We start from the raw sequence: 26532 nt of genomic DNA, 5'->3' as shown, positions 1-26532 counted from the left end.
GGACCAGAGATAAGAGAATGCTGCAAAGACCAGCTTGGGATGCTGGACATAGAGTGGGATGCTTTCTCCAGCTCTGGGCTGTGGAATGTGGTCAGTGCTTTAGGGGATGCTGGCAGGTCCTCTGAGCCTCTGTTCCAGATGCCCTTTCTTGGCCTTAGGTTTAATCCCCTACTGCTTTTTTATTTTTTAAGACAATGTATCAGCTACTAAACAGGCATGTTTAGGAGCTGTGGGTGAAGGGGTTTCAGGGCTAGAAGGAACAACAGGAAGAGCCCTTTATTTCCCAGAGGGTGTGTGCGTGACATGAGTATCCCTGTTAATGTCCCCAGCAATCAGCCAAGACCATCTTGAGAGGAACAGAGGAAAAATGTGGGAGCCCCCGAGTAAGGACCCTCTCTGGGAGCCGGCCACCCCTGCTCCGTCCCCTTTCAGAGAACTCTGGAGATGAGAACATGAGCGATGTGACCTTCGACTCTCTCCCTTCTTCCCCATCTTCGGCCACACCACACAGCCAGAAGCTAGACCACCTCCGTGAGTGACGGTTCGGTCCTTAGTCACTGTGATTGGAGGGGACAGGTAGAGCAGAACTAAACCGGCTTTCATTTATGTTAGAAAAATCAGACATGCTAATCAAAAATGTTCATGGCCCCAGTGATTTTATAGGTGAGTTTCGTTGAGTGAACTTCCAAAACAGATCATCCAAATGCTATAAAAACAACCCCTATTGTAGGAAACAAAGTAACTTTTATCAGTGTGTTTTATGAAACCAGCAAAACTCATACAATAAATTTGATATACCAAAAAAGGAAATTATATCCCAACCTTATTTAAAATTTTTGTGTATAGAGAGAGAATAACAACAAAATCTAAATAGATTTTTAAAAAATCTAAATAGATATTAACAAATAAAAATAGTACTATGTTAAAAGGTTCACCTGTCACAGTTAAATAGGGATTTCACAGGAATCTGAGGATTGTTCAATGTTAGAAAAGCTATGAATGTGATATTAATGGGTAAAAGGAGAAAAACAGGATCGTTATTTCTGATGCTGAAAGAATGGAGTTTGCTGATGATTCAGATGAGAGTTTGTAGGAAAGGATAGAGGCAAGACTGACCCCAGGGTGTTGGCCTGAAGAGATGGAAGTCATGTATTCAGGGAAAGTGTAAGCGGAAGCAGGCTCAGAGCAGGAGAGCAAGATTTTATTATTTAGTTTTTAAATTTTTCTCATTTTGATACCTTTGGAAGAGAGAAAGATTTTAGTATCAAACATTAAAGAAGCCCTTTACATGTTTCCACTGGAAGATCTTCAGAATAGTCTGGAACAGGAGTCAACAGACTTTTTTGAAAGGCCAGAGAGTAAATATTTTAAGCTTTGCAGCTCATTCAGTCTCTGTATTTGGAGCATGAAAGCTACCATAAAAAATACTTAAATGGGTGGACGTGGCTGTGTTGCGGTAAAACTCTATAGATGGTGAAATTTAATTTTTGTCATCCATTTAAAAATGTAAACACTGTTCTTACAAACAGTGCCTGTTATAAAAACAGGCAGACAGATTTGGCTGTAGAGGACAGGAGACAGAGATAGGGAACCCCCAGGAGATGGTTGGTGTTTTTTTGTTTTTGTTTTTTGTTTTTGAGACAGAGTGTCGCTCTGTCACCCAGGCTGGAATGTGGTGGCATGATCTTGGCTCACTGCAACCTCCACCTCCTGAGTTTGAACGATTCTCCTGCCTCAGCCTCCCGAGTAGCTGGGACTACAGGTGTGCCACCACACCCAGCTAATTTTTGTATTTTTAGTAGAGATGGGGTTTCACTATGTTGGCCAGATTGGTCTCAAACTCCTGACCTCAGGTGATCCACCTGCCTCGGCCTCCCAAAGTTCTGGGATTATAGGCATAAGGCACCACCCCCAGCTGGAGATGGTTGGTTTTTGAAGCTGTCTGAGGCCCACTTCTTGAGCCCCAAATATTCAAATGTCTTTTCTTCCTTCACAACTGCATCTTACTGAGGACCAAGTGGTGGCCAGGCACATATGCTGAAAAACACATTACAAGGATAATTGCATTGTGACAACCCTGAGGACACACACAGGTGGCACCACTTGGCCAGAATCACGCAGCTGGCAAACAGTAGACTTAGAATAAGTTCTCAAGGAAGAACTTTAACCTCCAGGTGCTGATAACATTCTCCTTTTTTGTGCCTTTCTTTAAAGCTTAAAAAAAAAAAAGGGCTTGGTGGCAGGTATGGGCTGCCCTAGGCCATGGGTTGGTCTTAATGCATGTTCCAGTAGTGGAACCAGGACATGATGTCTGTTTCTCCTTGCCCAGATTGGCCAGTGTTCAGTGACCTCGATAACATGGCATCCAGAGACCATGATCATCTAGACAACCACCGGGTGAGTGTGAAGGGAGGGAGGCTGCAGGCTTCAGACCCCGGCAGGGGTAGGAGAAGTGGATTCACTCCCAGTGTGAATCTTCAGCTTTGGAGGTGGGCAGCCCAGCCCAGGCACTGCCAGGAAGGCATAGGATGGGGGAATTAGGGAGGATGCAGATGAATGTCAGCCTCCGGCCCAAGGCTGAGCTTTCCTCTGAGAAAAGGTGGGTCCCTTGCAGTTCCCAGAGATGGTTAGGGAAGAGGGACTCCCAGTCAGCAACAATGCAATCTTGTAGTAAATGCCAGCCCCAGGTTTGGTTTGACCCCACATGTGTTGGTTGTCCTATAGAGCCCCCATACTGGATCTTAGCTGTGTAACACATAGCACAGTAAGTCACGTGTTCTAGCTCTTCACACCTAGCTCTCCCGTTAGATAAACAGAACATTTCCTGCAGCTTTGGGTTGACTTGGTGGTAAGAAACTGAAGGCATCTTATTTGCATTCTCACAAATGTATATTATGGCAAATTATAATACTCTCTATGCTTGTGTGTGTGTTTGAAATATTTCTTAGTAAAATTGGCCAGGCATGGTAGCTCATGCCTATAATCCCAGTAGGTTGGGAGACCAAGGTGGGCAGATCACTTGAGCCCAAGAGTTTGAAACTAGCCTGGGCAATATGACAAGACCCCCATCTCTACAAAAAAATACAAAAATTAGCCAGGCATGGTGGCACTTACCTGTAGTCCCAGCTACTCAGGAGGCTGAGGTAGGAGGATCTCTTGAACCTGGGAGGCAGAGGCTGCAGTAAGCCATCATCACACCACTGCACTCCAGCCTGGGTGACAGAGTGAGATCTTGTCTTAAAAAAAAAAATACTTTTTAGTAGAGGCTGAGCACAGTGGCTCATGCCTGTAATCCCAGCACTTTGGGAGGCCGAGGCGGGTGGATCACTTGAGACAGGAATTTGAAGACCAACCTGACCAATATGACAAAACCCTGTCTCTACTAAAAATACAAAAATTAACCGGGTACTACAGGCAGGCGCCTGTAATCCCAGCTACTCAGGAGGCTGAGGCAGGAGAATTTCTTGAAACCAGGAGGCGGAGGTTGCCGTGAGCAGAGATCGCACCACTGCACTCCAACCTGGGCAACAGAGCGAGACTCAGTCTCAAAAAAAAAGAAATACTTCTTAGTAGAAGCTGGGTGCGGTGGCTCATACCTGTAATCCCAGCACTATGGGAGGCTGAGGCGGGCAGATCACTTGAGGCTAGGAGTTTGAGACCAGCCTGGCCAACATGATGAAACCTCATCTCTACAAAAAAATATAAAAATTAGCCAGGCATGGTGGCATGTGCCTGTAATCCCAGCTACTTGGGAGACTGAGGCAAGAGAATTGCTTGAACCTGGGAGGTGGAGGTTGCAGTGAGCCGAGATCCCGCCACTGCACTCCAGCCTGGGCAACAGAGTGAGACCCTGCCCCACTCCCCACTCCCCAACACACACAAAAGAAAAACTTCTTATAAGAATAAAGAAGGAAATAAAAATATTCTGTTACTAATCGTGCAGGTGACATGCAGAGAGGGCTATAATTCAGTGTTGGTAGGTACATGGCTGAAGTTTTAGAGATTCTAAAGTATACCAGATTCCCTTTCAGAACAGAACTCAGACCTGGGAGAATAAAAAATATGCCCAGCACTTTGGGAGGCCGAGGCGGGCGGATCATGAGGTCAGGAGATGGAGACCATCCTGGCTAACACAATGAAACCCTGAAACCCCGTCTCTACTAAAAATATAAAAAGTTAGCCGGGTGTGGTGGCGGGCACCTGTAGTCCCAGCTACTCTGGAGGCTGAGGCAGAAGAATGGCGTGAACCCGGGAGGCGGAGGTTGCAGTGAGCCAAGATCACTCTACTGCACTCCAGCCTGGGCGACAGAGCGAGACTCCGTCTCAAAAAAATAAAAAAAAAAATTGCCCAAGTGGGCCAGGCGTGGTGGCTCACGCCTGTAATCCCAGTACTTTGGGAGGCCAAGGCAGGCGGATCACAAGTTCAGGAGTTCGAGACCAGCCTGGCCAATATGGTGAATCCCCGTCTGTACTAAAACTATGAAAATTAGCCAGGCGTGGTGGCAGACGCCTGTAGTCCCAGCTACTCAGGTGGTTAAGACAGGACAATCACTTGAACCCAAGAAGTGGAAGTTGCAGTGAGCTGAGATCGTGCCACTGCACTCCAGGCTAGGTGACGGAGCGAGACTCCATCTCAAAAAAATAAATAAATATGCACAGGTGACCTGTGTGGTTTTGGTTGAGGGCTTATTTGTGGTAAATATTGTTCCCAATGCTATATTTTTGTCCGTGGGTCATAGCCTTTGTTTTTCTGCCTGTGAAATGGGTGAGTCACTCACTAAAGCACTTCCTGTGATCCACACTCTCAGAATGTAACAATGCGTTTCATCCACACAGCCCTTTGATGTAGGGACTATAATGAATCCCATAACTAAAGACATTGATGCTCAGAGAAGTTAAAACAACGACCCAAGGTCTCAGCTGGCAAGAAAGAAAGCCAGGATTTGAGCCCAGGTCATTTGACTGTAGATCCCAAGGTCCTTACTGTTACCTTATACTGCTCCCTTGTCACCCAGTCGGCAAGGGACAGCAGGAGCAGGGTGTTAGGTAATGGGACAGAGGGGAGGAAGCCAACGGTTGGGGTGTCCAGATGTTGTAACCATTGCCAGGCACTCAGGGGACCACTAGGACCCTAAAGCCATCTTCTCTCCACAGGACTCTGAGAATAGTGGGGACAGTGGATACCCCAGTGAGAAGCGGGGTGAGCTGGATGACCCTGAGCCCCGAGAACATGTAAGGAACCCCCAGGAAATGAGACCGGTGTCACCTGTTGCCTCATTTATCCTCCAGGAGAATGAAAACTCCCCTTCCTGAAGGGGGAATATGAGTAGGTCCTGAGAAGATAACAAGTAAATTAATAAAGAGTATTTCAGGCTGGGCAAGGTGGCTCATGGCTGTAATCCCAACACTTTGGGAGGCCAAGGTGGGTGGATCACCTGACATCAGGAGTTCGAGACCAACCAGCCTGGCCAACATGGCAAAACCCCGTCTGTACTAACAATACAAAAATTAGCCTGGCCTGGTGGTGCATGCCTGTAATCCCAGCTACTCAGGAAGCTGAGGCAGGAGAATTGCTTTAACCCAGAAGACGGAGGTTGCAGTGAGCCAAGATCGTGCCACTGCACTCCAGCCTGGGTGACACAGTGAGACTCTGTCTCAAAAATAAAATAAAAATAAAATAAAAGAGTATGTCAGATAAAGATGAATGCAAAGGAGAAGATAAAACAGGATCATGTGGACCAGTAATGGGGTGAGTGTGGAGGCTTAGATATAAAGCTAATGATGGCTGACAAATCTTATGGTGAAGTGGGAGGCTGCTGAGCAGAGAGGATCCTGGGTAATAGCTAGACCCACTCATTGGCAGGATCCTGTGAGGCCCCGGGGAGGAGGGTCTTGGAGGTCAGTTTCCTTGGGCAGCCTCCCAGCAGCATCCTGGTGAGGGCGGCCTCAGACAGTATCTGCCATTTAGAGGCGTTACCCTGTGCTGAAATGGAGCGTGCACATCAAGGCCTGTCTTGCTGGGACACCTCTAATCTCAGCTTTATGATTGTGAATAAAGAACATGCTGGCCGGGCGTGGTGGCTCATGCCTGTAATCCCAGCACTTTGGGAGGCCGAGGCAGGCAGATCACTTGAGGCCAGAAGTTCGAGAGCAGCCTGGCCAACATGGTGAAACCTCGTCTCAACTCAAAAATTAGCTGGGTGCAGTGGTGTACTCCTCTAGTCCCAGCTACTCGGGAGGCTGAGGCATGAGAATCACTTGAGCCTGGGAGGCGGAGGTTGCAGGGAGCCAAGGTCATGCCACTGCACTCCAGCCTGAACCGCAGAGTGAGACTTTGTCTGGAAAAAGCAAAAACAAAAACAAAACAAAAAAAATCGCGAAAACGCAAAACACCTGGGCCTGGTGACTCACACCTGCAATTCTAGCACTTTGGGAAGGCACTGTGAGAGGACTGCTTGAACCTGGGGAGTTTGAGGCAGCAGTGAGCTTTGATTGCACCACTGCACTCCTGCCTGGGCAACAGAGCAAGGCCCATGTCTAAATTAAAATATAAACTAAACATGCAGTAGGACGGGAGCCCATTACCCCAGTGGCTTTGTGCTGGGATCCTGCGCCATCAAGTCAGTTCCACCTGCTCACACAGGGAGGGGGACAGTGAGGCTGTGGCTGCACCAGCATGTCATCCCTGCCTGTGACCCAGCATTCATTCTGCTTGGCAGAGAAGGGTTCCAGTGTCACCTGGGAACATAGGGCCAATTTTCTGAGATAAGGGTCACCTGCGAGGGCCAGGCTGGTTCCAGGGAGGAGGGCTGGACCAGCTCTCAGGAGAGGTTCCTGGGAAGAAGCCTCGCGCTTTGGATCACTGTAATTTCTTCCTCCGTTCAGGGCCACTCAAACGGTAACCGGAAGTACGAGTCTGACGAAGACAGCCTGGGCAGCTGCGGACGGGTAATGCACCCCAAGGCACCCTTGTCACCACCGCTTCCCTGCCTCCTCCAGTCTCTGTTGCTGTTTCTTCTGTCTCATTTCTCTGCTGCCTGTGCATCTGTCTGGCACATGTGCTAAAGGAAGATTTTGCAAAGCAGCAAATCTCCTGGGCAAATGCTCTTTGAACCTCTGCAGGACAGGATGCTGGGGGATTTGTGGGGAGGATTAGAGAAGAACAGGACAGCCCCATCCTGGAGGGGAAATCGCAACAGCTAAGGCTCCTGTCTTAAGTGCCTGCCATGAAGGCACTTTGCGGTAATCAATTTCCTTCTTGCAATCACCCAGAAAGACAGGCTAATGTTACTCTCATCCCCGTTTTATGTATGAGAAAACCGGGCTCTTAAGCAACTTTCCCTAGGTTACCCTTGCTTGTATGTCTAACAAGCATCAGCACATCTGGGAAAGACCAGCCCTGTGCCCCACCCACCCCTCTAAGTGATTCCCTCACACACTTTGAACCGCCCACCTTTAGAGCCTTTGCTAAGGCAAGTCTCTCCTACCTGCAAGGTCCTTTATCCCCCTCTGTTATCTCTCTTCAAATCCTACCTGCTGTCCAAGCCTGGACCCCAGGGCCCTTCGTCCGGGAGCCTTCCCTGACCTCCACCACAGGCATGACTCTGGCATCTCCGAGAACACTGATTATTTACCCTGTGGCATTTTGTAGCCAGATTAGGATCTTCTCTGTTAAGTATGGAACAGGGTTGCTCAAGTGAGGCACTATTGGCATTTTGGGCTGAATTGTTCCTTGTTGAGGGGGCTGCCCTGTGCATTGCAAGATGTTTAGCATGCACACGTGCACACACATAGCTGCTTGGCTGTATCCTGCAAGGGCCTTTGGATGGGGCATCTTTGGCCAGGAGAAATGATGTGTTTTTTAAACCCATTTCCTAAAGCACCCTGCTGATGTTGCTCATGTCGTTGTGGTGACTTGCAGAGGAAAGCAAGGGGATTTGCTGGAAGGTCTGAAGTGGGAGTCTTCTGGTGCCTTACATGAGGAGCTGGCAAAGAGGGGTGGTTTAGGGTCAAACCCCCCCCAACCAAATCCAGATTGGTAAATGACGGGGAAACGCTTCCTTGAGCTGCTGAAATCTGTTCCACTAGCTCTTCAACGCATGAGCTGATGGAATTTGGATGATTAAAATTGAAACCGTATTAGCCAGGCATGGTGGCGTGCACCTGTCGTCCCAGCTACTCGGGAAGCTGAGGCAGAAGAATCGCTTGAACCTGGGAGGTGGAGGTTGCAGTGAGCCAAAATTGTGCCATTGCACTCCAGCCTGGGCGACAGAGTGAGACTCTGTCTCAAAAAAAAAAAAAAAATTGGAGCCATATATGGCCAATAAACTTTGACATCACGAGGGTTCGCTCTCCCTCTAGCCAGGCTCCTATGTAGTAGGGGCTGCTGACAGCTGTCATGCTGCGTCCACCCCTAGCCCCTCGCTTCTCTGGCCGGTTCTTTCCCTTCAGGTCTGTGTAGAGAAGTGGAATCTCCTCAACTCCTCCCGCCTCCACCTGCCGAGGGCTTCGGCCGTGGCCCTGGAAGTGCAAAGGCTTAATGCTCTGGACCTCGAAAAGAAAATCGGGAAGTCCATTTTGGGGAAGGTATCGGCGATGCCCATTTTGGAGCCCTGTCTGCACTAACCTGGAGCCCCCCGGCTCCAGCCTCTCCTCCGCTAATCACTTCCTCCTGCAGGCTGGCTGGGCGGTCTTGGGTGCTGCTTCGGCCTGCCAAACAAGCCAGGCCGACACTGTAGTCTGTGTGGCAGGTCCATCTGGCCATGGTGCGCTACCACGAGGGTGGGCGCTTCTGCGAGAAGGGCGAGGAGTGGGACCGGGAGTCGGCTGTCTTCCACCTGGAGCACGCGGCCGACCTGGGCGAGCTGGAGGCCATCGTGGGCCTGGGACTCATGTACTCGCAGCTGCCCCATCACATCCTAGCTGACGTCTCTCTGAAGGTGAGCAGGTGGCGGGGACCCAGCTGCAGGTGGGGGTGGGACTTGGTCACCCTGTTGTTCACCTGCCTCCCATCCTGGAAGCCATGCATTCACCTGCCTTCTATCCTGAGGGGTATACATGCCACAAAAATGTCCCAGGCACTGGTTTGGGGGCAGGCCCCTCCAAGTTAGTTGAAACTGGCAGAATCGATCTCTGTCTTTGGAGAGGAAGGGGAAGGTGAGTCACGTTTCCTGGCAATAACAACATAGTGTGATGGGGGAAGCGGAAGACACCAGTTTCACCGTGTTAGCCAGGATGGTCTCGATCTCCTGACCTTGTGATCCGCCCATCTCGGCCTCCCAAAGTGCTGGGATTACAGGCTTGAGCCACCGCGCCCGGCCATTTTTTTTTTTAATTTTAAGATGGAGTTCTCTGTCACCCAGTCTGCAGTGCAGTGCAGTGCAGTGGCTCGATCTTGGTTCACTGCAACCTCTGCCTCCCAGATTCAAGCAATTCTCGTGCCTCAGCCTCCTGAGTAGCTGAAATTACAGGCATGCATCAGCACGCCTGGCTAATTTTTGTATTTTTAATAGAAACAGGGTTTCACCATGTTGGCCAGGCTGGTCTCGAACTGCTGACCTCGGATGATCTACCCGCCTCAACCTCTCAAAGTGCTGGGATTACAGGCATGAGCCACGCAGCCCGGCTCTGATGTGTACTTCTGATGTGTACTTCTGATGCAGGGCAGGCAGGCCCCAAATTGGAGCTTGGCCCAGGAGGGTTTTTTGCCTCACCCAGAAAAGAATTCAAGGGTGAGCCAAATGTAGAAGAAAACAGCTTTATCAAAGTGGCAGTGTTATAGCTCAGGCAGTGGTACAGCTCTATGACTGCTTCTGCAGAGCGGGGCTGCCCCACAGGCCGTGTGCTGAGATTAGCAGCTTAGGGCAGTTCTGCCATCAGATTTATACCTACTTTTAATTGCATGCATATTAAGAGGCGGTTTATGAAGAAATGTCTAGGGAAAGGGTAGTACCTTTTAGGTTGTGGGGCCATGGCCATGGAAACGGGCAGTAACTCTGAAGTGTTGCCTTGACAATGGTAAACTGACATGGCGCACTGGTGGGCATGTCTTATGAAAAGCTCTTTCCCCACCCCCATCCCTGTTTTAGCTTGTCCTTGATTTGTTTCAGTGTCTGAGCCAAGCCTCTGGAGTCAGGTGCCCCCTCCTACCTCACTTCTATAGCCTCCCAGCCCAGAGCTCTCAAAAAACAGGGTGAAGATTGAGTAGTGAGATCTTGGCAGCCCTCGAGTGTGAAGCTCATTCACTCTTCTTTCTCCCTCTTTGGTTTGTATCAATAGGAGACAGAAGAGAACAAAACCAAAGGATTTGATTATTTACTGAAGGCCGCAGAAGCTGGCGACAGGCAGTCCATGATCCTGATGGCGCGAGCTTTTGACACTGGCCAGAACCTCAGCCCAGACAGGTACTGCAGCTGTCACCCAGGAGGAGCTGGTGGGAATGTGGGCTCCAGCTGGGCGCTTGCCCTAGGTATCAGCACAGTCCTGGGTTCCAGTCTTGGCTGCTCCATGACCAGTCCAGCAACCATGGGCAACTTATTTTACCTCCCTGGCCTCAGTTTCTTCATATTGCAAACTGGGAGTAATTATAGCACCTGTATCCTGGGGTTGTCCCATGAAGGGTAAATGAGATGATGACTATAACCCTCGCAGTGCTTGGCACATAAAGCACATGGTATGGCCAGGCACGGTGGCTCATGCCTGTAACCCCAGTACTTTGGGAGGCCAAGGCGGGCAGATCACTTCAGGTCAGGAGTTCAAGACCAGCCTTGCCAACATGGCGAAACCCTGTCTCTACTGAAAATACAAAAATTAGGGCCGGGCGTGGTGGCTTATGCCTGTAATCCTAGCACTTTGGGAGGCCAAGGTGGGTGGATCACGAGGTCAGGAGTTCAAGACCAGCCTGACCAACATGGTGAAACCCCATATCTACTAAAAATACAAAAAAAAAAAAATTAGCCAGCGTGGTGGCACACCTGTAATCCCAGCTACTCAGGAGGCCGAGGCAGGAGAATCGCTTGAACCCAGGAGGCAGAGGTTGCAGTGAGCCAAGATCGCGTCACTGCACTCCAGCCTGGGCGACAGAGCAAGACTCCCTCTCAAAAAAAAAAAAAAGATAAAAGTCATGTGATATGGGGCAGCCACTGTAGCCAGTATAGGTAATGATTTGCCTGAGAAAAAAATCTGAAAGAATATGCAGCATCCAGGTCAGAGTAGGTATCCCTAGTTAGGATTATGGGTGATTTTAATTGATTTTTCCTACTTATTATTATATTTTAGAAATAGGATCTCGCTCTGTCACCCAGGCTGGAGGACAGTGGCGCCATCATAACTCACTGCAACCTCTACCTCCTGGGCTCATGCGGTCCTCCCACCTCAGCCTTCTGAGTAGCTGGGACTACAGGCATGTACCACCACACCCACCTACATTTTTAAATTTTTTGTGGAGATGGGGTCTCATTATGTTGTTCAGACTGGTCTCGAACTCGTGGGCTCAAGCAAACTTCTGTCCTCAGCCTCCCAATGGGATTACAGATGTGAGCCACCACGCCTGACTAGGGCAGGTATTTTGGCTCTATTTTATGGGTGACTAAACTAGTTCTGAGATGTAAAGGGGCTTGCCCATGGTCAAATATTTAACAAGTGGCAGAGCCAACTTACATCTTCTCACCCCTCCTCCGATGTACTGTCTACTGGCATGGAAGGGAGGTAAACAAAAAAGACTGACATGATTGTATTAGGTCAAATGTCAGTGTATACATATGGTGCCCATTGAGTGCACTGGGGAAGCGCATCATGCATGGGGCGGAGCCTGGAACTGGGCACTGAGTATTTGCATCTGTGCTTTCTCTTCCTGGCCTTTGTCTACCTTTTATTTCTATTTGAGGTGATAGGTTTTTATTGATTTTCAAAAATTATTTACATATTAAGGCTATTAACCCTTTGGTATACTTTTCTCTTTATTTTTTATTTTTATTTTAGTATTATTATTATTTCTGAGACAGACTCTCACTCTGTCAAACAGGCTTGAATGCACTGGTGCAATCTCACCTCACTGCAACCTCCACCTCCCGGGTTCAAGTGATTCTCCTGCCTCAGCCTCCCAAGTAGCTGATATTATAGGTGCCTGCCACCATACCCAGCTAATTTTTATATTTTAAAAAGAGACAGGATTTCACCATATTGGCCAGGCTGGTCTTGAACTCCTGACCTCAGGCGGTCTACCTGCCTCTGCCTCCCATAGTGCTGGGATTACAGACCTGAGCCACCGCTCCCAGCCTTTTTATTTTATTTTTGAGACAGGGTCTTTCTCTGTCTCCCAGGCTGGAGTGCAATGGCGTGATCTCAGCTCACTGCAACCTCCACCTCCCACGTTCAAGCGATTCTCCTGCCTCAGCCTCCCCAGTAGCTGGGACTACAGATGTGTACCATGATACCCAGCTAATTTTTGTATTTTTAATAGAGACAGGGTTTCACCATGTTGGCTAGGCTGGTCTCAAACTCCTGAACTCGGGTAATCCCACCTGCCTCGGCCTCCCAAAGTGCTGGGATTACAGATGTGAGCCACCATGCCTGGCCTATTTTTTATCTATGTATTTATCTATTTTTGAGACAGGGTCTCTCTGTTACCCAGGCTGGAGTGCAGTGGTGTGATCATAGCTAACTGCAGCTTTGACCTTCTGGGCTCAAGTGATCCTCCTGCTTAAGCCTCCTGAGTAGCTGGGACCATAGGCATGTGCCACCATACCTGGCTAATTTTTGTAATTTTTTGTACAGACAAGGGCTTGCTATGATGCCCAGGCTGGTCTCAAACTCCTGGCCTCAAGCAATCCTCCTACCTCAGCCTCCCAAAGTGCTGGTATTACAAGTGTGAGCCGCTGTACCTGGCCACATTTCACTTTAAAAGACTTTTTTTTTTTTTTTTTTTCAAATACGTCTTCCATAGAGGGAGGGCACAGATGCCACATAATGACCATTGTTTACTGGGTTTGGGGCCACACTGGTTTTTAATATTTATTTAGTTAAATCTATCAAAAATATTTCTTTATTGCTTCTGCTCTAGTCATTTCCTTATTCTTCTTCCTTATTCAAAGAAGTTCCAACCCCTCCCATGCAAAGAACCTTAATTAAGGGCCAGCTATGGGTAAGGCAGGGCTCTGTGCAGGCCCAAATTTGTGTTTAAGGGATTCAGGCCCCAGAAGTTACCATCCAGTAGGGGAAGGAGAAGATGCTGGAAATGCCAAGGAAGGATGGGTGCGCTCACCAATGGATAGCATCGGGTTGGGGTGGGTGGGGCTCAGCGATTAGGCCTTTCCCATTTAATGTTTTCAGGCCACTTTTGCTTTGCCCTTTAAGACCAGGGAAGGTCAGAGCAGAAAGGAGAGAAATAATCTAGTCTAGTGTCTCCTAGTCAGTGTTAAAATCCAGCCCAGCATGGTGGCTCATGCCTGTAATCCTAACACTTTGGGAGGCTGGGGCGGGTGGATCACAAGGTCAAGAGATTGAGACCAGCCTGAACAACATTCTGAAACCCTGTCTCTACTAAAAATACAAAATTAGCTGGGGTGGTGGCAGGCGCCTGTAATCCCAGCTACTTCAGCTACTTGGGAGGTTGAAGGAGGAGAACCACTTTAACACAAGAGGCGGAGGGTGCAGTGAGCCAAGATCACATCATTCCACTCCAGCCTGGGCAACAAGCATGAAACTCTGTCTTAAAAAAATAAATAAATAAATAAAAAGTTTGTTGAGCATGTCACCAATAATTTTCTAATGGTTCATTTTTTAAATTTAACTTTTATTTATTTATCTATTTATTTATTTGAGACACAGTCTTGCTCTGTCACCCAGGCTAGAGTGCAATGGTGTAATCATAGGTCACTGCAGTCTCAACCTCTCAGGCTCAGGCTATCCTCCCGCCTTAGCCTCTCGAGTAGCTAGGACCACAGGCATGCACCACCATACCCAACTAACTTGTATTTTTTGTAGAGCCCAGGCTGGTCTCAAACTCATGGGCTCAAGAGATCCTCCAACCTAGGCCTCCCAAAGTGCTGGGATCACAGGCATGAGCCACCATATCTGGCCATTTTTTAATAAGATAAAATAAAGTCCAGGTTGTTTCCTGAGAACCATGCCAGCCAGCCACTTGTTTGCATTTTTTTCATTTACCAGACATTCATTGAGCCTATGCTGTTTGCCAGACCTTGGGAATGCAGCAGACAAATACAGCAAAACAGACAAGGGTCTCCTGCTTTCATGGGGCTTACATTCTAGTCAGGGGACACCATGATAAACAAGTGAATAAGGAGAATTAGAGATTTTGGTGGTTGTAGTAAGAAACAGTGTTTGGGGACAGAATCTCTAAAGAGGTGATATGTGAGCTGAGACTGGAGGGATGCTGAGTTTCTTAGCCTGTTCTGTGCTGGTAACAGAATACCTGAGGCTGGGGAATTTCTCATGAACAGAAATTTGCTGGCTCTTAGTTCTGGAGCCTGGGAAGTCTAATATCAATATGCCGGCATCTTGCAAGGGCCTTCTTGCTGTGTCATCACATGGCAGAAGGAAAGGAAAGGGAGGGAGAGCAAGCCAAGCACAGTGGCTTATGCCTGTAATCCCAGCATTTTGGGAGGCTGAGGCAGGAGAATCATTTGAGTCCAGGAGTTCAGGATCAGCTTGGGCAACCTGATAAGAGTGTGTCTCTACAAAAAATTTTTAAAACTAGCCAGGCATGGTGACATGCCACTGTCATCCCAGCTACTCAGGAGGTTAAAATGGGAGGATTGCTGGAGCCCAGGACTTTGAGGCTGCAGTGAGCTACGATTGTGTCACTGCACTCCTGCCTGGGCAATGCAGTGAAACCCTATTTCAAGAAAAGACAAAAGAGAGAGCGAAAGAGGGCTGAACCTGCCCTTTTAGAATAAATCCACTTTCCTCATAATGGCAGAAATCTGCTCATGAGGGCGAAACCGTCAAAGCCCAATCACCTCTCAAAGATCCTACCTCCTAATACCTCACAATGGCAAGCAAATCTCAACATGGGTTTTGGAGGGGACACACGTTCCAACCAGAGCAAGGAGTCAGGTGCAGAAAGAGTTGGAGGAGAAATCTTCCAAGGTGAGGGAACAGTGGGTGCAAAGGCCACACAGCAGGCAGGAGCGGGTATGTTTGGGGAATGGATGGCAGCTGGTGAGCCTGGTGCAAAGGCAGACGAACAGGAGCCCGTCCTGGAGGGCAGCGCCTGTCAGACAGGGCCTCAGAGGGCACCATGGCAGCAAGGCAGGGACAGCAAGTCATCAGACCTATTGCTTCTGGAATGTTTCACGAGACCCACAGGCCTTATCTGTGTCACTGTATTTGCTCTTTCCTGATGTACTATAAATAATTACTCAAACAGATTACATCCAAAGAAAAAGAACCCTCCGCCCTGTTTGCTGTGTATTCTGTGGTGTGTGGGTTTGGCTGGAACCTATGTGTGCCCTGGCTGGTTTGGCCATACATGGGCTGCAGTAGGAGGAGTTGAGGGTCGAGGGGCAGAGCTGGAAGAGGAGACTCAGCTATTCTGGGGTGAGTTCTGCATTGTGCTGGAGGCAAATCACAGCTGGCCGGCACAGCAGAGCATACGGTGATTGCCGTTAGTGCAGATGGCTCTAGCTGCCTCTGCAGAGGACCCCACCCCCAATCCACTTCTCTACAAGTCAGAGGACAGCTTAGCTAGGGCACTTAGCCATTGCTAATGCTAGCTCATGGCTGCCTCCGTGCCAACTATAAAAATGGGCCCCTTCCTCAAGGGGTGTCCTAGCTAAGCTTCCCTTTACTTTCATCTTTTGGAAAATTGTTGTAATATACTGATTTAATTAAGGAAAGTAACTTGACTGCTCTTTTTTTTTTTTTTTTTTTTAAATTAAAACACAGGGTCATACTCTATTGCCCAGGCTGGAGTGCAGTGGCATGATCATAGCTCACTGCAGCCTCTAACTCCTGGGCTCAAACAATCCTCCCACCTCAGCCTCCGGAATAGCTGGGGCTACAGGTGTCCATCACCACCCCCAGCTAATTTTTTGTGTGTTTATTGTATTTTTTAATTTTTGTGGGTACATAGTAAGTGTGTATATGGGTTACATGAGCTCTTTTGATATGGGCGTGAAATGTGTAACAATCACATCAGGGTAAATGGGATATCCATCACCTCAAGCATTTATTCATTGTGGTATAAACTATTTATACTCTTAGTTATTTTAAAATATACGATTACATTTTTTTTTTACTATAGTCACTGTTTTTTTGTTTTGTTTTGTTTTTTGTAGAGACAGGGTCTCTCTCTTTGTTTCCTGGGCTGGTCAACTACTCTCTTAATAAATATTGGCCGAGCACAGTGGCTCATGTCTGTAATCCCAGCACTTTGGGAGGCTGAGGCGGGTGGATCACTCAAGGGTAGGAGTTCGAGACCAGCCTGGCCAACATGGTGAAATGCCGTCTTTACTAAAAATACAAAAAATTAGCTGAGCGTAGTGGCATGCACCTGTACTCCCAACTACTCAGGAGGCTGAGACAGGAGAATCACTTGAACTTGAGAGGCAGAGGCTGCAGTGGGCCGAGATTGCACCACTGCACTCCAGCTGGGTGCCAGAACGAGACTCTGTCTCAAAAATGAATGAATGAATGAGTGAGTGAATGAATGGATGAATGAATATCACAATATGAAGGTGCTTCATAGATGTATTGGGCTTGGGCAAGATAGGTCGTGAACCATAGGTCGTGGCCCTGCTGGGATCCCTGACTCACCCCTCCTGCTGGAAGGCCCTCCTCCCTCTGCCCTGTTGCCTTGGTAACCTCCCCCTTTCCCTCTGTATCTCCTGGCAAGGTGCCGAGACTGGCTGGAGGCCCTGCACTGGTACAAAACTGCCCTGGAGATGACGGACTGTGATGAGGGTGGTGAGTACGACGGAATGCAGGACGAGCCCCGGTACACGATGCTGGCCAGGGAGGCCGAAATGCTGTTCACAGGAGGCTATGGGCTGGAGAAGGACCCGCAGAGATCAGGTGGGGCCCGGCAGACCTGCCCCTGGGCTGCGACAGGGCCAGGCTGGGAGGGACATAATTTCCGTTCCACTGGGGGTTATGACAAGATGATAGGCTGAATCTCTTCCTCCAGGGAGGGGAATTTATGGAGCTAGTGTGAAGACGAACATTGTTATTTTAATGGTTATATATTAGGGCTTTGTTGGGGGAGGTTGCAATTTTAAAAATTGAATTGAGATTTTCATAACAAAATTTGCCATCTTAAAGTTTATAGTTTATAGGGAGATTTTTCCTTTCCTTTCCTTTTTTTTTTGAAATGGAGTCTGGCTCTATTGCCCAGGCTGGAGTACAATGGCGTGATCTCGGCTCGCTGCAGCCTCCACCTCCCGAGTTCCAGCGATTCTCCTGCCTCAGCCTCCTGAGTAGCTGGGATTACAGGTGTGCCACCATGCACAGCAAATTTTTGTATTTTTAGTAGAGACGGGGTTTTGCCATGTTGGCCAGGCTGGTCTGCAACTCCTGGCCTCAAGTGATCCACCCACCTCAGCCTCTCAAGTGCTGGATTACAGGCGTCAGCCACCATGCCTGGCCCAGAGTTTCACTCTTGTAGCCCAGGCTGGAGTGCAGTGGGCCATCTGTGCTCACTGCAACCTTCGCCTCCCACGTTGAGGTGATTCTCATGCCTCAACCTCCTGCATAGCTGGGACTACAGGCACACACCCAGCTAATTTTTCTATTTTTAGTAGAGATGGGGTTTCCCCATGTTGGCTAGGCTGGTCTTGAACTCTTGATCTCAGGTGATCTGCCCGCCTCGGCCTCCCAAAGTGCTGGGATTATAGGTGTGAGTCATCATGCCTGGCCTCCTTTCCTTTTCTTTCTTTCTTTTTTTTTTTTTTTTTTTTTTTGAGACGGAGTGTCACTCTGTCACCCAGGCTGGAGTGCAGCTGTGTCATCTTGGCTCACTGCAAGCTCCGCTCCTGGATTCATGCCATTCTCCTGCCTCAGCCTTCCGAGTAGCTGGGACTGCAGGTGCCCACCACCACGCCTGGCTATTTTTTTATATATTTAGTGGAGACATGGTTTCACTGTTAGCCAGGATGGTCTCGATCTCCTAACCTCGTGATCCACCTGCCTCAGTGTCCCAAAGTGCTGGGACTACAGGCGTGAGCCACTGCGCCTGGCCCTTTTTTCTCTTTGAGATAAAATCTCACTGTGTCACTCGGGCTGACGTGCAGTGGCACAGTCATAGCTCACTGCAGCCTGGAACTCCTATGCTCTAGCAATCCTCTTGCCTCAGCCTCCCAAGCAGCTGGGACTACACGTACTTGCCTCCACACCCAGCCAGTTTTTAAAAGTTTTTTGTATTGACTGAGTCTTGCTATGTTGCCCAGGCTGGTTTTGAACTCCTAGCCTCAAGCTATCCTCCTGCCTTGGCTTCCCAAAGTCTTTTGATTACAGACATGAGCCACTACACCTGGCCCTAGTGGGTTTTACTATAGTAGTCATAATGTTGTGCAATTATCACCGCTGTGTAATTCCAGAACATTTCCATCACCCCAGAAAGAAATCCCGTACCAGTTAGCAGTCCTCCCCCATCCTAGCAACCACTATACTTTTTGTCCCTATAGATTTGCCTATTCTGGAGATTTTATATAACTGGGAGTATACAATTTGTGGGGTTTTGTATCTGCTTCTTTAGCATAACTTTTTCAAGATTTATCTGTGTTGAAGCATGTATCAGTACTTCATTCCTTCTTATTACTACATAATATTCCATTTGTTGGGTATACAGCCTTTGTTTATCCACTCATCAGTTGATAAGTTGTATATATTTTTTTCTGTTACATAATGTATTAATCTTCTTGGGCTGCCAAAACCAAATGCTATAGACTGGGTGGTTTAAACTACAAAAATTGCTGGGCACAGTGGCTCATGCCTGTAATCCCAGCACTTTGGGAGGCCAAGATGGGAGGATCACTTGAGTCTAGGAGTTCAAGACCAGCCTGAGCAACATAGGTAAACCTCGCCTCTACAAAAGAAATTGTTTTAATTAACTGGGTGTGGTGGCACATGCAGTGAGCCATGATCATACCACTGCACTTCAGCCTGGGCAACAGAGTGAGACCCTGTCTCAAAAAAACAAAACAAAAAAAATTATTTCTCACAGTTCTGGAGGCTGGGAATTCCAAGATCAGGGCGCTGGCCAGTTTGGTTTCTGGCTTGTAGACAACAGCTTTCTCACTGTGTCCTCACATGACCTTTCTCCTGGATGCAAGTGGGGAGACAGCAAGAGAGCTCTGCTGTCTCTTCTGCTTCCTAAAAGGGCATGAGCTCTGTGTGATTAGGGCCCAACCCTTATGACCTCGTTCAAGCTTTATCACCTCCTCACAGGCTGCTAGAGTGTGAACATTCCCCCTCCAAATCTCATGTTGAACTGTAATCACCATTGTGAAGGTGTCAAGAGGTGGGACTGTTAAGAGGTGATTAATGTTGTTATCATGCAAATTGGTCAGTCATCATGAAAGTAGCTTTGTTACAAAAGCAAATTTGGCCCCCTCTTGCTCGCTTGCTTTCTGCCTCTCTTGCTCTTCCACCTTCTGGCATGGGATGATGCAGCACCAAGGCCGTTGCCAGATGCTGGTGCTATGCTCTTGGACTTCCCAGGCTCTAGAACTGTGAGCCAAATAAATTTCTTTTCATTATAAATTATTTAGTCTGTGGAATTCTGTCATAGCAACATAAAGTGGCCTAAGACACAGACTGTGTGTCTCGAAATGCAGTGCAGTGACATTTGTGAATGAAGAGTTCAACATATGAATTTATGGATGGGGAGCCTAGTGGGGACACAGTATTCAGTCCCTAACATATAATAAACATACTAAGTTCCTAATTTCACAGTTATGAGGCTAAGTTTTAAAAGTTTTTAAGTTATATTTTAAAAATTAACAAAGAATAATGCAAATCTAGGCTGGGCACAGTGGCTCATGCCTGTAATCCCAGCACTTTGGGAGGCCAAGGTGGGCGGATCAGCTGAGGTCAGGAGTTCGAGACCAGCCTGGCCAACATGGTGAAACCCCGTCTTTACTAAAAATACAAAAATTAGCCAGGCATGATGGCAGGTGTCTGTAATCCCAGCTACTCAGGAGGCTGACACAGGAGAATTGCCTGAACCCCAGAGACAGTGGTGACAGTGAGCTGAGATCCTACCACTGGACTCCAGCCTGGGTGACAGAGTGAGACTCCATCTCAAAAAAAGAAGAATGATGCAAATCTATAATCTCTTATTTGAAATTTCTAAATCCAAAAAGCTCCAAAAACCCGAAGTATATTTGTATGTTTTGCACAAATTCACTTGATAAAACCTCACCTAGCTGACATGAAGCTGTTTATAGTCTTCATTTCTATTGCTTTTGCACATCCCCAATTAGTTCTGCAAAAGTTCTCACCCTGATTCTCATTGGCTCAAATTGAATCATCTACATACCCCAAACCAACAGTAGTTATTGTGTAGATGGCTTACTCTGATTGGCCATGACTAAGTGTGGACCAATCGCTGTGGCTTGGTGGGGGATGGGAAGAGTGCTATGATTGGCTGGAGTTGATCACAGGCCCACCTTTAGAGCCCTGCTAAGAACACCTGGAGGGAGAGGGCCCATGGAGTAGTTTGAGTTCTTAGGGAAACCTCAGGGTGGTCTTTTGGGAAGGGTGATGGGGGACCCTGGGCTGGCAAAAACAACAGGTGGTTCACCTCTTTGTGCCCCCTTTTGCTGTCTTTCAGGGGACTTGTATACCCAGGCAGCAGAGGCAGCGATGGAAGCCATGAAGGGCCGGCTGGCCAACCAGTACTACCAAAAGGCTGAAGAGGCCTGGGCCCAGATGGAGGAGTAACCAGGAAAATCACTGCCGGCTAGTCCCAAGCAAAAGGGCTAGGAGGAAAGATTTAAAAACAAAAAAAAAAAAACTTATTTAGTTTGGGGAGGGAAAGCATTTTTAGTGTGTTGTAAATCAAATTTTGTATTTCATTTTTTGACTCTTGAAAATATCTTTGCTACTTGGCAGCTACCAGCAGAGACTCCATAGCCGTCTCTTAGGGCAGTATTCTGGGGAAGCGGGGCTTGAAAAAAGCAGCCTAATGAACCAACATACCGTTTTGCGGTTCTTTTTTTTTTTTTTTTTTGAGACAGAGTCTCGCTCTGTCACCCAGGCTGGAGTGCAATGATGTGATCTCAGCTCACTGCAAACTCCACCTCCGCCTCCTGGGTTCAAGCGATTCTACTGCCTCAGCCTCCCAAGTAGCTGGGATTACAGGCGTACACCACCACACTCAGCTAATTTTTGCATTTTTAGTAGAGATGGGGTTTCACCATGTTGGCCAGGCTGGTCTCGAACTCCTAACCTCAGGTGATCCACCCGCTTCAGCCTCCCAAAGTGCTGGGATTACAGGTGTGAGCCACCATGTCTGCCCATTTTGTGGTTCTATTTTCATTTTTATTTCTTTTTTTTTTTGTCACGAGATATAAGAAAGTGCTTTTTGCCTTGAATGGACAATTTTAGGGCTCTGCTCACTAGTCTTTTCAGGCTGGACTGAAATCTCAGGCCCATGGAGCCCTGTGTTTTGTGCATCAGGATAAGAAATGAAGCGCTGCACGTTGGCTTTCCAAAGTCACGGGGTGTGTGTTGCTGTGGCTTAGTGCAAAGCGTTCTTTCTCAGAGCATTTAGAGGCATGCATGGCATTTTTTCAGTGGGTGTGAGATTGCACAATACCCAGGCTCCCTTCTACCATGGGGAAGGACCTGCCTATTGGCTGTTTTTTAAACTTCCAGTTTTATTTCCTTCCATAATGCTACTGATTTTCTGGCGTACAGCTGAATTCCGTTTTTTTAAGCATGCTTTCTACGGTGGGCTTTTCAAAACAGGTTTGAATTTTGTATGCACACATTTACTACCTCTAACTCCTACATCAGCTAGTGTGGAAGAGGGGTGCACCTCAAAGCTTTTACACGTAAGGACAGCGGTTTGTAATGTTGGAACCTTTCCTTGGAATGTCGGAGCCTTTTCTCCAAGCAAACACGCCCTGTGCATCTCAGTGGCAGCTTCCACAACGTGACTGCAGTGTCTCTTGTACAGTATTCCTCGGTGTTTCCTTAGCGTCTGGATGTTCTTACGTGAAATCTGCTCCCCAGCCCTGGTCGTTGGCATTTTCTGCTTGAAGCTGGGCTGATTTTCTTGTAATTTGCAGCAGGACACTTTCAGCAGCAGTCCCTTGGGATTTTATCTAAGCTGTTTGAGGATGAGAGGGCAAGAACTATAAACGCTCATTAATTCCCGTAGTCTCCCCAGGGCCAGACAATGGTGATGGTTATTTAATGAGCTTTTCCTTTAAACGGAATTGGGTTCTCACGTTAGTATGATTTCATTTGATGTTTCAATAGCAAAGATGCTGGGCGCAGTGGCTTCTGCCTATAATCTCAGCACTTTGGGGGGCCAAGGTGGGAGGACTGCTTGAGCTCAGGACTTCAAGACCAGCCTGGGTAAACATGGCGAGAGACCCTGTCTCTACCGAAAAAAAAAGACAAACTGCTTTGATCAACCCTAAATTCGAAAGCAGCCTCTTTTTCTTTAAAAGTCAAAACAAAAAAGCAGAGTATAACATACAAACCGTTCTTAACTGTTCATTAAAATGGGTCCTTCAACACCTTAGTGGGGTTTGTTGTTGTGCTTATGCACAGAGACTATTTTCTTTTTATTATTATAATTTTTGAAATAGAGATGGGGTTTCACTGTGTTGCCCAGGCTGGTCTCGAACTCCTGGGCTTAAGTGAGCCTCCTGCCTCAGCCTTCCAAAGTGCTGGGGTTACAGGCAGGAGCCACTGTGCCCAGCCAACACTTTAGTGTTGGCTGCTTTGGAGGCATGAACCCATGCAAGCGGTAGTTCCAAAGTTCAGTGTGTACCCTCAAATGAACAATCAAGCAGGTAAAATTACCCTTGAAAAAAATCCCTTAGACCACCCATAAATGACAGTGACTTTTTCAGTATGGACTCATCATAGCCAGTTTTCCTTTTGAAGTTGGAACTGATCACCCTTTTGTCATCTGTACCAGATCAGTAGTTGGCTTGTGTTACATTTTGTGTGTGTGTGCGCGTGTTTTAAACCAGTGCATATAAATTGTATGTTAAATGTAAGTAACTTTAAGGTGACTTATCTCTTCACAGTAATCAAGCCTCATATAATTCATGCTTTTTAAATTCAGCCAGCCCCCCGCCATCTCTCTGAAATTTTATTATGTAAATAATTTGTGTTCCCTGATCAGTCGTTTAAGTTCTTTGTTGTATGTCATCTCTTCTCTAGCAGGAATTGGCAAACTTTTTTGTAAAGGGGTAGAAAGTGAAGATTTTAGGCTTTGCAGGCCATATGACCTCTGCTGCAAATGCTCAACCCTGCTGTTGTAATGTAAAAGCTGCCACAGACACTGCGTGAACACGAATGAGTGTGGCTGGTGTTCCAATAAAACTTTATTTACGCGAACAGGTGGCCCTCTGGGGCTGTAGTTTGTCAACCCTTGCTCTAACCCTTGACTGAGAGCTACTTTATTAAGCACTGAAGGCAGGATCTATCTCAATTTTGTGCTCCCGAGGGCGCCAAAACACAGTGCTTTGGCATAGAGTAGGCACTCAACAAATGTGTCAACAGATGGAGAGCCAGCGCTAGTCAGTGCATTCACCCTTTGAGGCTCTGGTTTCTCCAAACAATGATTCATTGTCTGGATTGGCTGGAACCGTCACCCCCGCAATTCTATGCCCCACCCACGTGACCTTAATGCCAGTTGCTGGTCTGTTGCTCTTCCGGGTCACCCTCGCAATTCTATGCCCCACCCACGTGACCTTAATGCCAGTTGCTGGTCTGTTGCTCTTCTGGAAGGCGGAGATGGCCTGGATGTAGAGCTAAGCAAATGCTTCTTCAAGGGCCCTTAAGAGTGAAAAAGTAACTTGCAAGAGGTTGAGATCCTTCTCAGCTAGAAGAACTTATTCCACCTTCAAAACCTAGTTTGGGCCGGGTGCAGTGGCTCATGCCTGTAATTCCAGGCTGAGCCTGGAGGCTGAGGCAGGTGGATCACCTGAGTTCAGGAGTTTGAGACCATCCTGGCCAACATGGTGAAACCTCATCTCTACTAAAAATTTAAAAAAAAAAAAAAAAAAAAAAAAAGGGTGTGGTGGTACACACCTGTGGTCCCAGCTACTCGGGAGGCTGAGGCAGGAGAATCGCTTGAACCCAGGAGGCAGAGTTTGCAGTGAGCTGAGATTGTGCCACTGCACCAGACTGGGCGACAGAGTGAGACTCCATCAAAAACAAAAACAAAAACAAACCCTAGTTTTGTGCCTTCTGAAGATAGTTAGGGCATCTTCTTTTTCCACAAATGCTGGACATGCCAAAAAACAAACCCAAAACCCAGGACATTCCACCCCAACTGGGATGATATCAGAGACCATCTTCAACTGCAAGAAGCAGGTGAAAGTCCAGGAAATTGGCAGAGCCAGGATTATCATCCAGTACTTTCACTTCACAAATGGAGAAACCAAGGTTCTGCCAGCTAGATTTTTTTTTTCACAGTATCACTGCTAGCAAGGCACTAAGCTGGAGCTGGGATTTGAGAGCTGCTGCTATTTAGAGGATCTTGGGAATAAAATTTAAAGTTAAACTGGAGTTTAAAGGCCCTTTCAGTTTTGCTATAGGCAAGAGAAAAAAAAATGAATGAATGGACAGATGGCTTTATGGGTGTAAGAAAGAAGAGAATAAAACTCCCAAACCCCAGTGTTCCTGAATATCTCTTCTCCCGCTGACCAAAGGCACTCTGGGAATTTATCATCAGATGCAACTTTGACCTCCAAGCCAAGTAAACTGCTCTTGTTGCTATTTTAGTGGCTTGTTTTTTTAAGACACAAGGTCTCACTTTGTTACTCAGGCTGGAGTGCAGTGGCATGTTCATAACTCGTAGGCTCAACCTCCTGGGCTTCAGTGATCCTCCTGCCTCAGCCTCTCAAGCAGCTAAAACTACAGGTGTGCACCATCACACCTGGCTAATTTTTTTCTTTTTGAATTGGAGTCTCGCTCTGTCACCCATGTTGGAGTGCAATGGCAGGTCTCGGCTCACTGCAACCGCCGCCTCCCAGGTTCAAGCGATTCTCCCTGTCTTCAGCCTCCCGAATAGCTGGGACTACAGGCACTCGTCACCACGCCCAGCTAATGTTTGTAGTTTTAGTAGAGATGGGGTTTCACCATGTTGGCCAGGCTGGTCTCGAACTCCTGACCTTAGGTGATCCACCTGCCTCAGCCTCCTGAAGTGCTGGGATTACAGGCGTGAGCCACCGTGCCAAGCCACACCTGGCTATTTTTTTAAATTATTTTTTGCAGAGATGGGGGTCTCACTATGTTGCCCAGGCTGGTCTTGAACTCCTTGGCCTCAAGTGATCCTCCCACCTCAGCCTCCCAAAGCGTTGGGATTACAGGCGTGAGCCATTGTACCTGGCTCTGTTTTCGTGGCTTTATTTCCTTTCATCTCAGCACATTTTGTCTGCAGTACTAGATATGTTTTACAAATCAACCAGTGTTTACACAAGTATATGCAACTTGTTTTGGGGGGAAAGGAGACAAAATATGCATATTCTCCGTGTGGATTTGTGCCTCTTAATTGTGTTTCTAGTCTCTAAGGTAACCCTTTAACCTACTCAAGATGGGGCCCAGAGAAGTGGCCCGTGTTACAGATTTATTTTGGCATATGTACTAAGTTCCATTTTCTCTTTACAAATAAAGCGTTTTCTTTCCTGTCTCAGATTCAAATGTCTCCTGGTTAAAAATAATAATAATTTAAATAAATAAATAAATAAATAATGGCCGGGCGCGGCGGCTCACGCCTGTAATCCCAGCGGTTTAGGAGGCCGAGGCGGGCGGGATCACCTGAGGTCGAGAGTTCGAGACCAGCCGGGCCAACATGACGAAACCCTGTCTCTACTAAAAATACAAAAATTGGCCGGGCAAGGTGGCGCACACCTGTAGTCCCATCTGCTCAGGAGGCTGAGACAGGAGAATCGCTTAAATCTGGGAGATGGAAGTTGCACTAAGCTGAGATCATGCCATTGCACTCCAGCCTGGGCAACAAGAGGGAAACTCCATCTCAAAAAAAAAAAAAAAAAAAAAAAAAAAAAAAAAAAAAAAAAAAAGGTCGGGCTTGGTGGCTCACTCCTGTAATCCCAGCACTTTGGGAGCCCGAGGCGGGAGGCCGAGGCGGGTGGATCACGAGGTCAGGAGATTGAGACCATCCTGACTAACACGGTGAAAACCCGTCTCTACTAAAAAATACAAAAAACTAGCCGGGCGAGGTGGCGGGCGCCTGTGGTCCCAGCTACTCGGGAGGCTGAAGCAGGAGAATGGCGTGAACCCGGGAGGCGGAGCTTGCAGTGAGCCGAGATGGCACCACTGCACTCCAGCCTGGGCGACTGAGCGAGACTACATCTCAAAAAA

General features: G+C 47.6%; 1 protein-coding gene across 1 annotated transcript in view; it reads left to right on the top strand.

Moving 5' to 3' along the window:
- Positions 1 to 25835, top strand: part of EEF2K (eukaryotic elongation factor 2 kinase) — an 82615-nt gene extending 56780 nt beyond the window's left edge. The window contains exons 10-18 of the mRNA XM_050774036.1: positions 330 to 531; positions 2330 to 2397; positions 5155 to 5232; positions 6886 to 6948; positions 8452 to 8586; positions 8751 to 8939; positions 10279 to 10403; positions 16856 to 17034; positions 20792 to 25835. Coding sequence (XP_050629993.1) covers positions 330 to 531; positions 2330 to 2397; positions 5155 to 5232; positions 6886 to 6948; positions 8452 to 8586; positions 8751 to 8939; positions 10279 to 10403; positions 16856 to 17034; positions 20792 to 20901 — 1149 coding nt within the window. The 3' untranslated portion in view covers positions 20902 to 25835. The remainder of the gene's footprint in view (positions 1 to 329; positions 532 to 2329; positions 2398 to 5154; positions 5233 to 6885; positions 6949 to 8451; positions 8587 to 8750; positions 8940 to 10278; positions 10404 to 16855; positions 17035 to 20791) is intronic.
- Positions 25836 to 26532: the final 697 nt, after the last annotated feature.

This window comes from Macaca thibetana, chromosome 20 (genome assembly GCF_024542745.1).
Source record: "Macaca thibetana thibetana isolate TM-01 chromosome 20, ASM2454274v1, whole genome shotgun sequence".
Taxonomy (NCBI): domain Eukaryota; kingdom Metazoa; phylum Chordata; class Mammalia; order Primates; family Cercopithecidae; genus Macaca; species Macaca thibetana.
The sequence above is the reverse complement of the archived record's forward strand: the minus strand, read 5'-3'. Positions and strand labels throughout refer to the sequence as shown.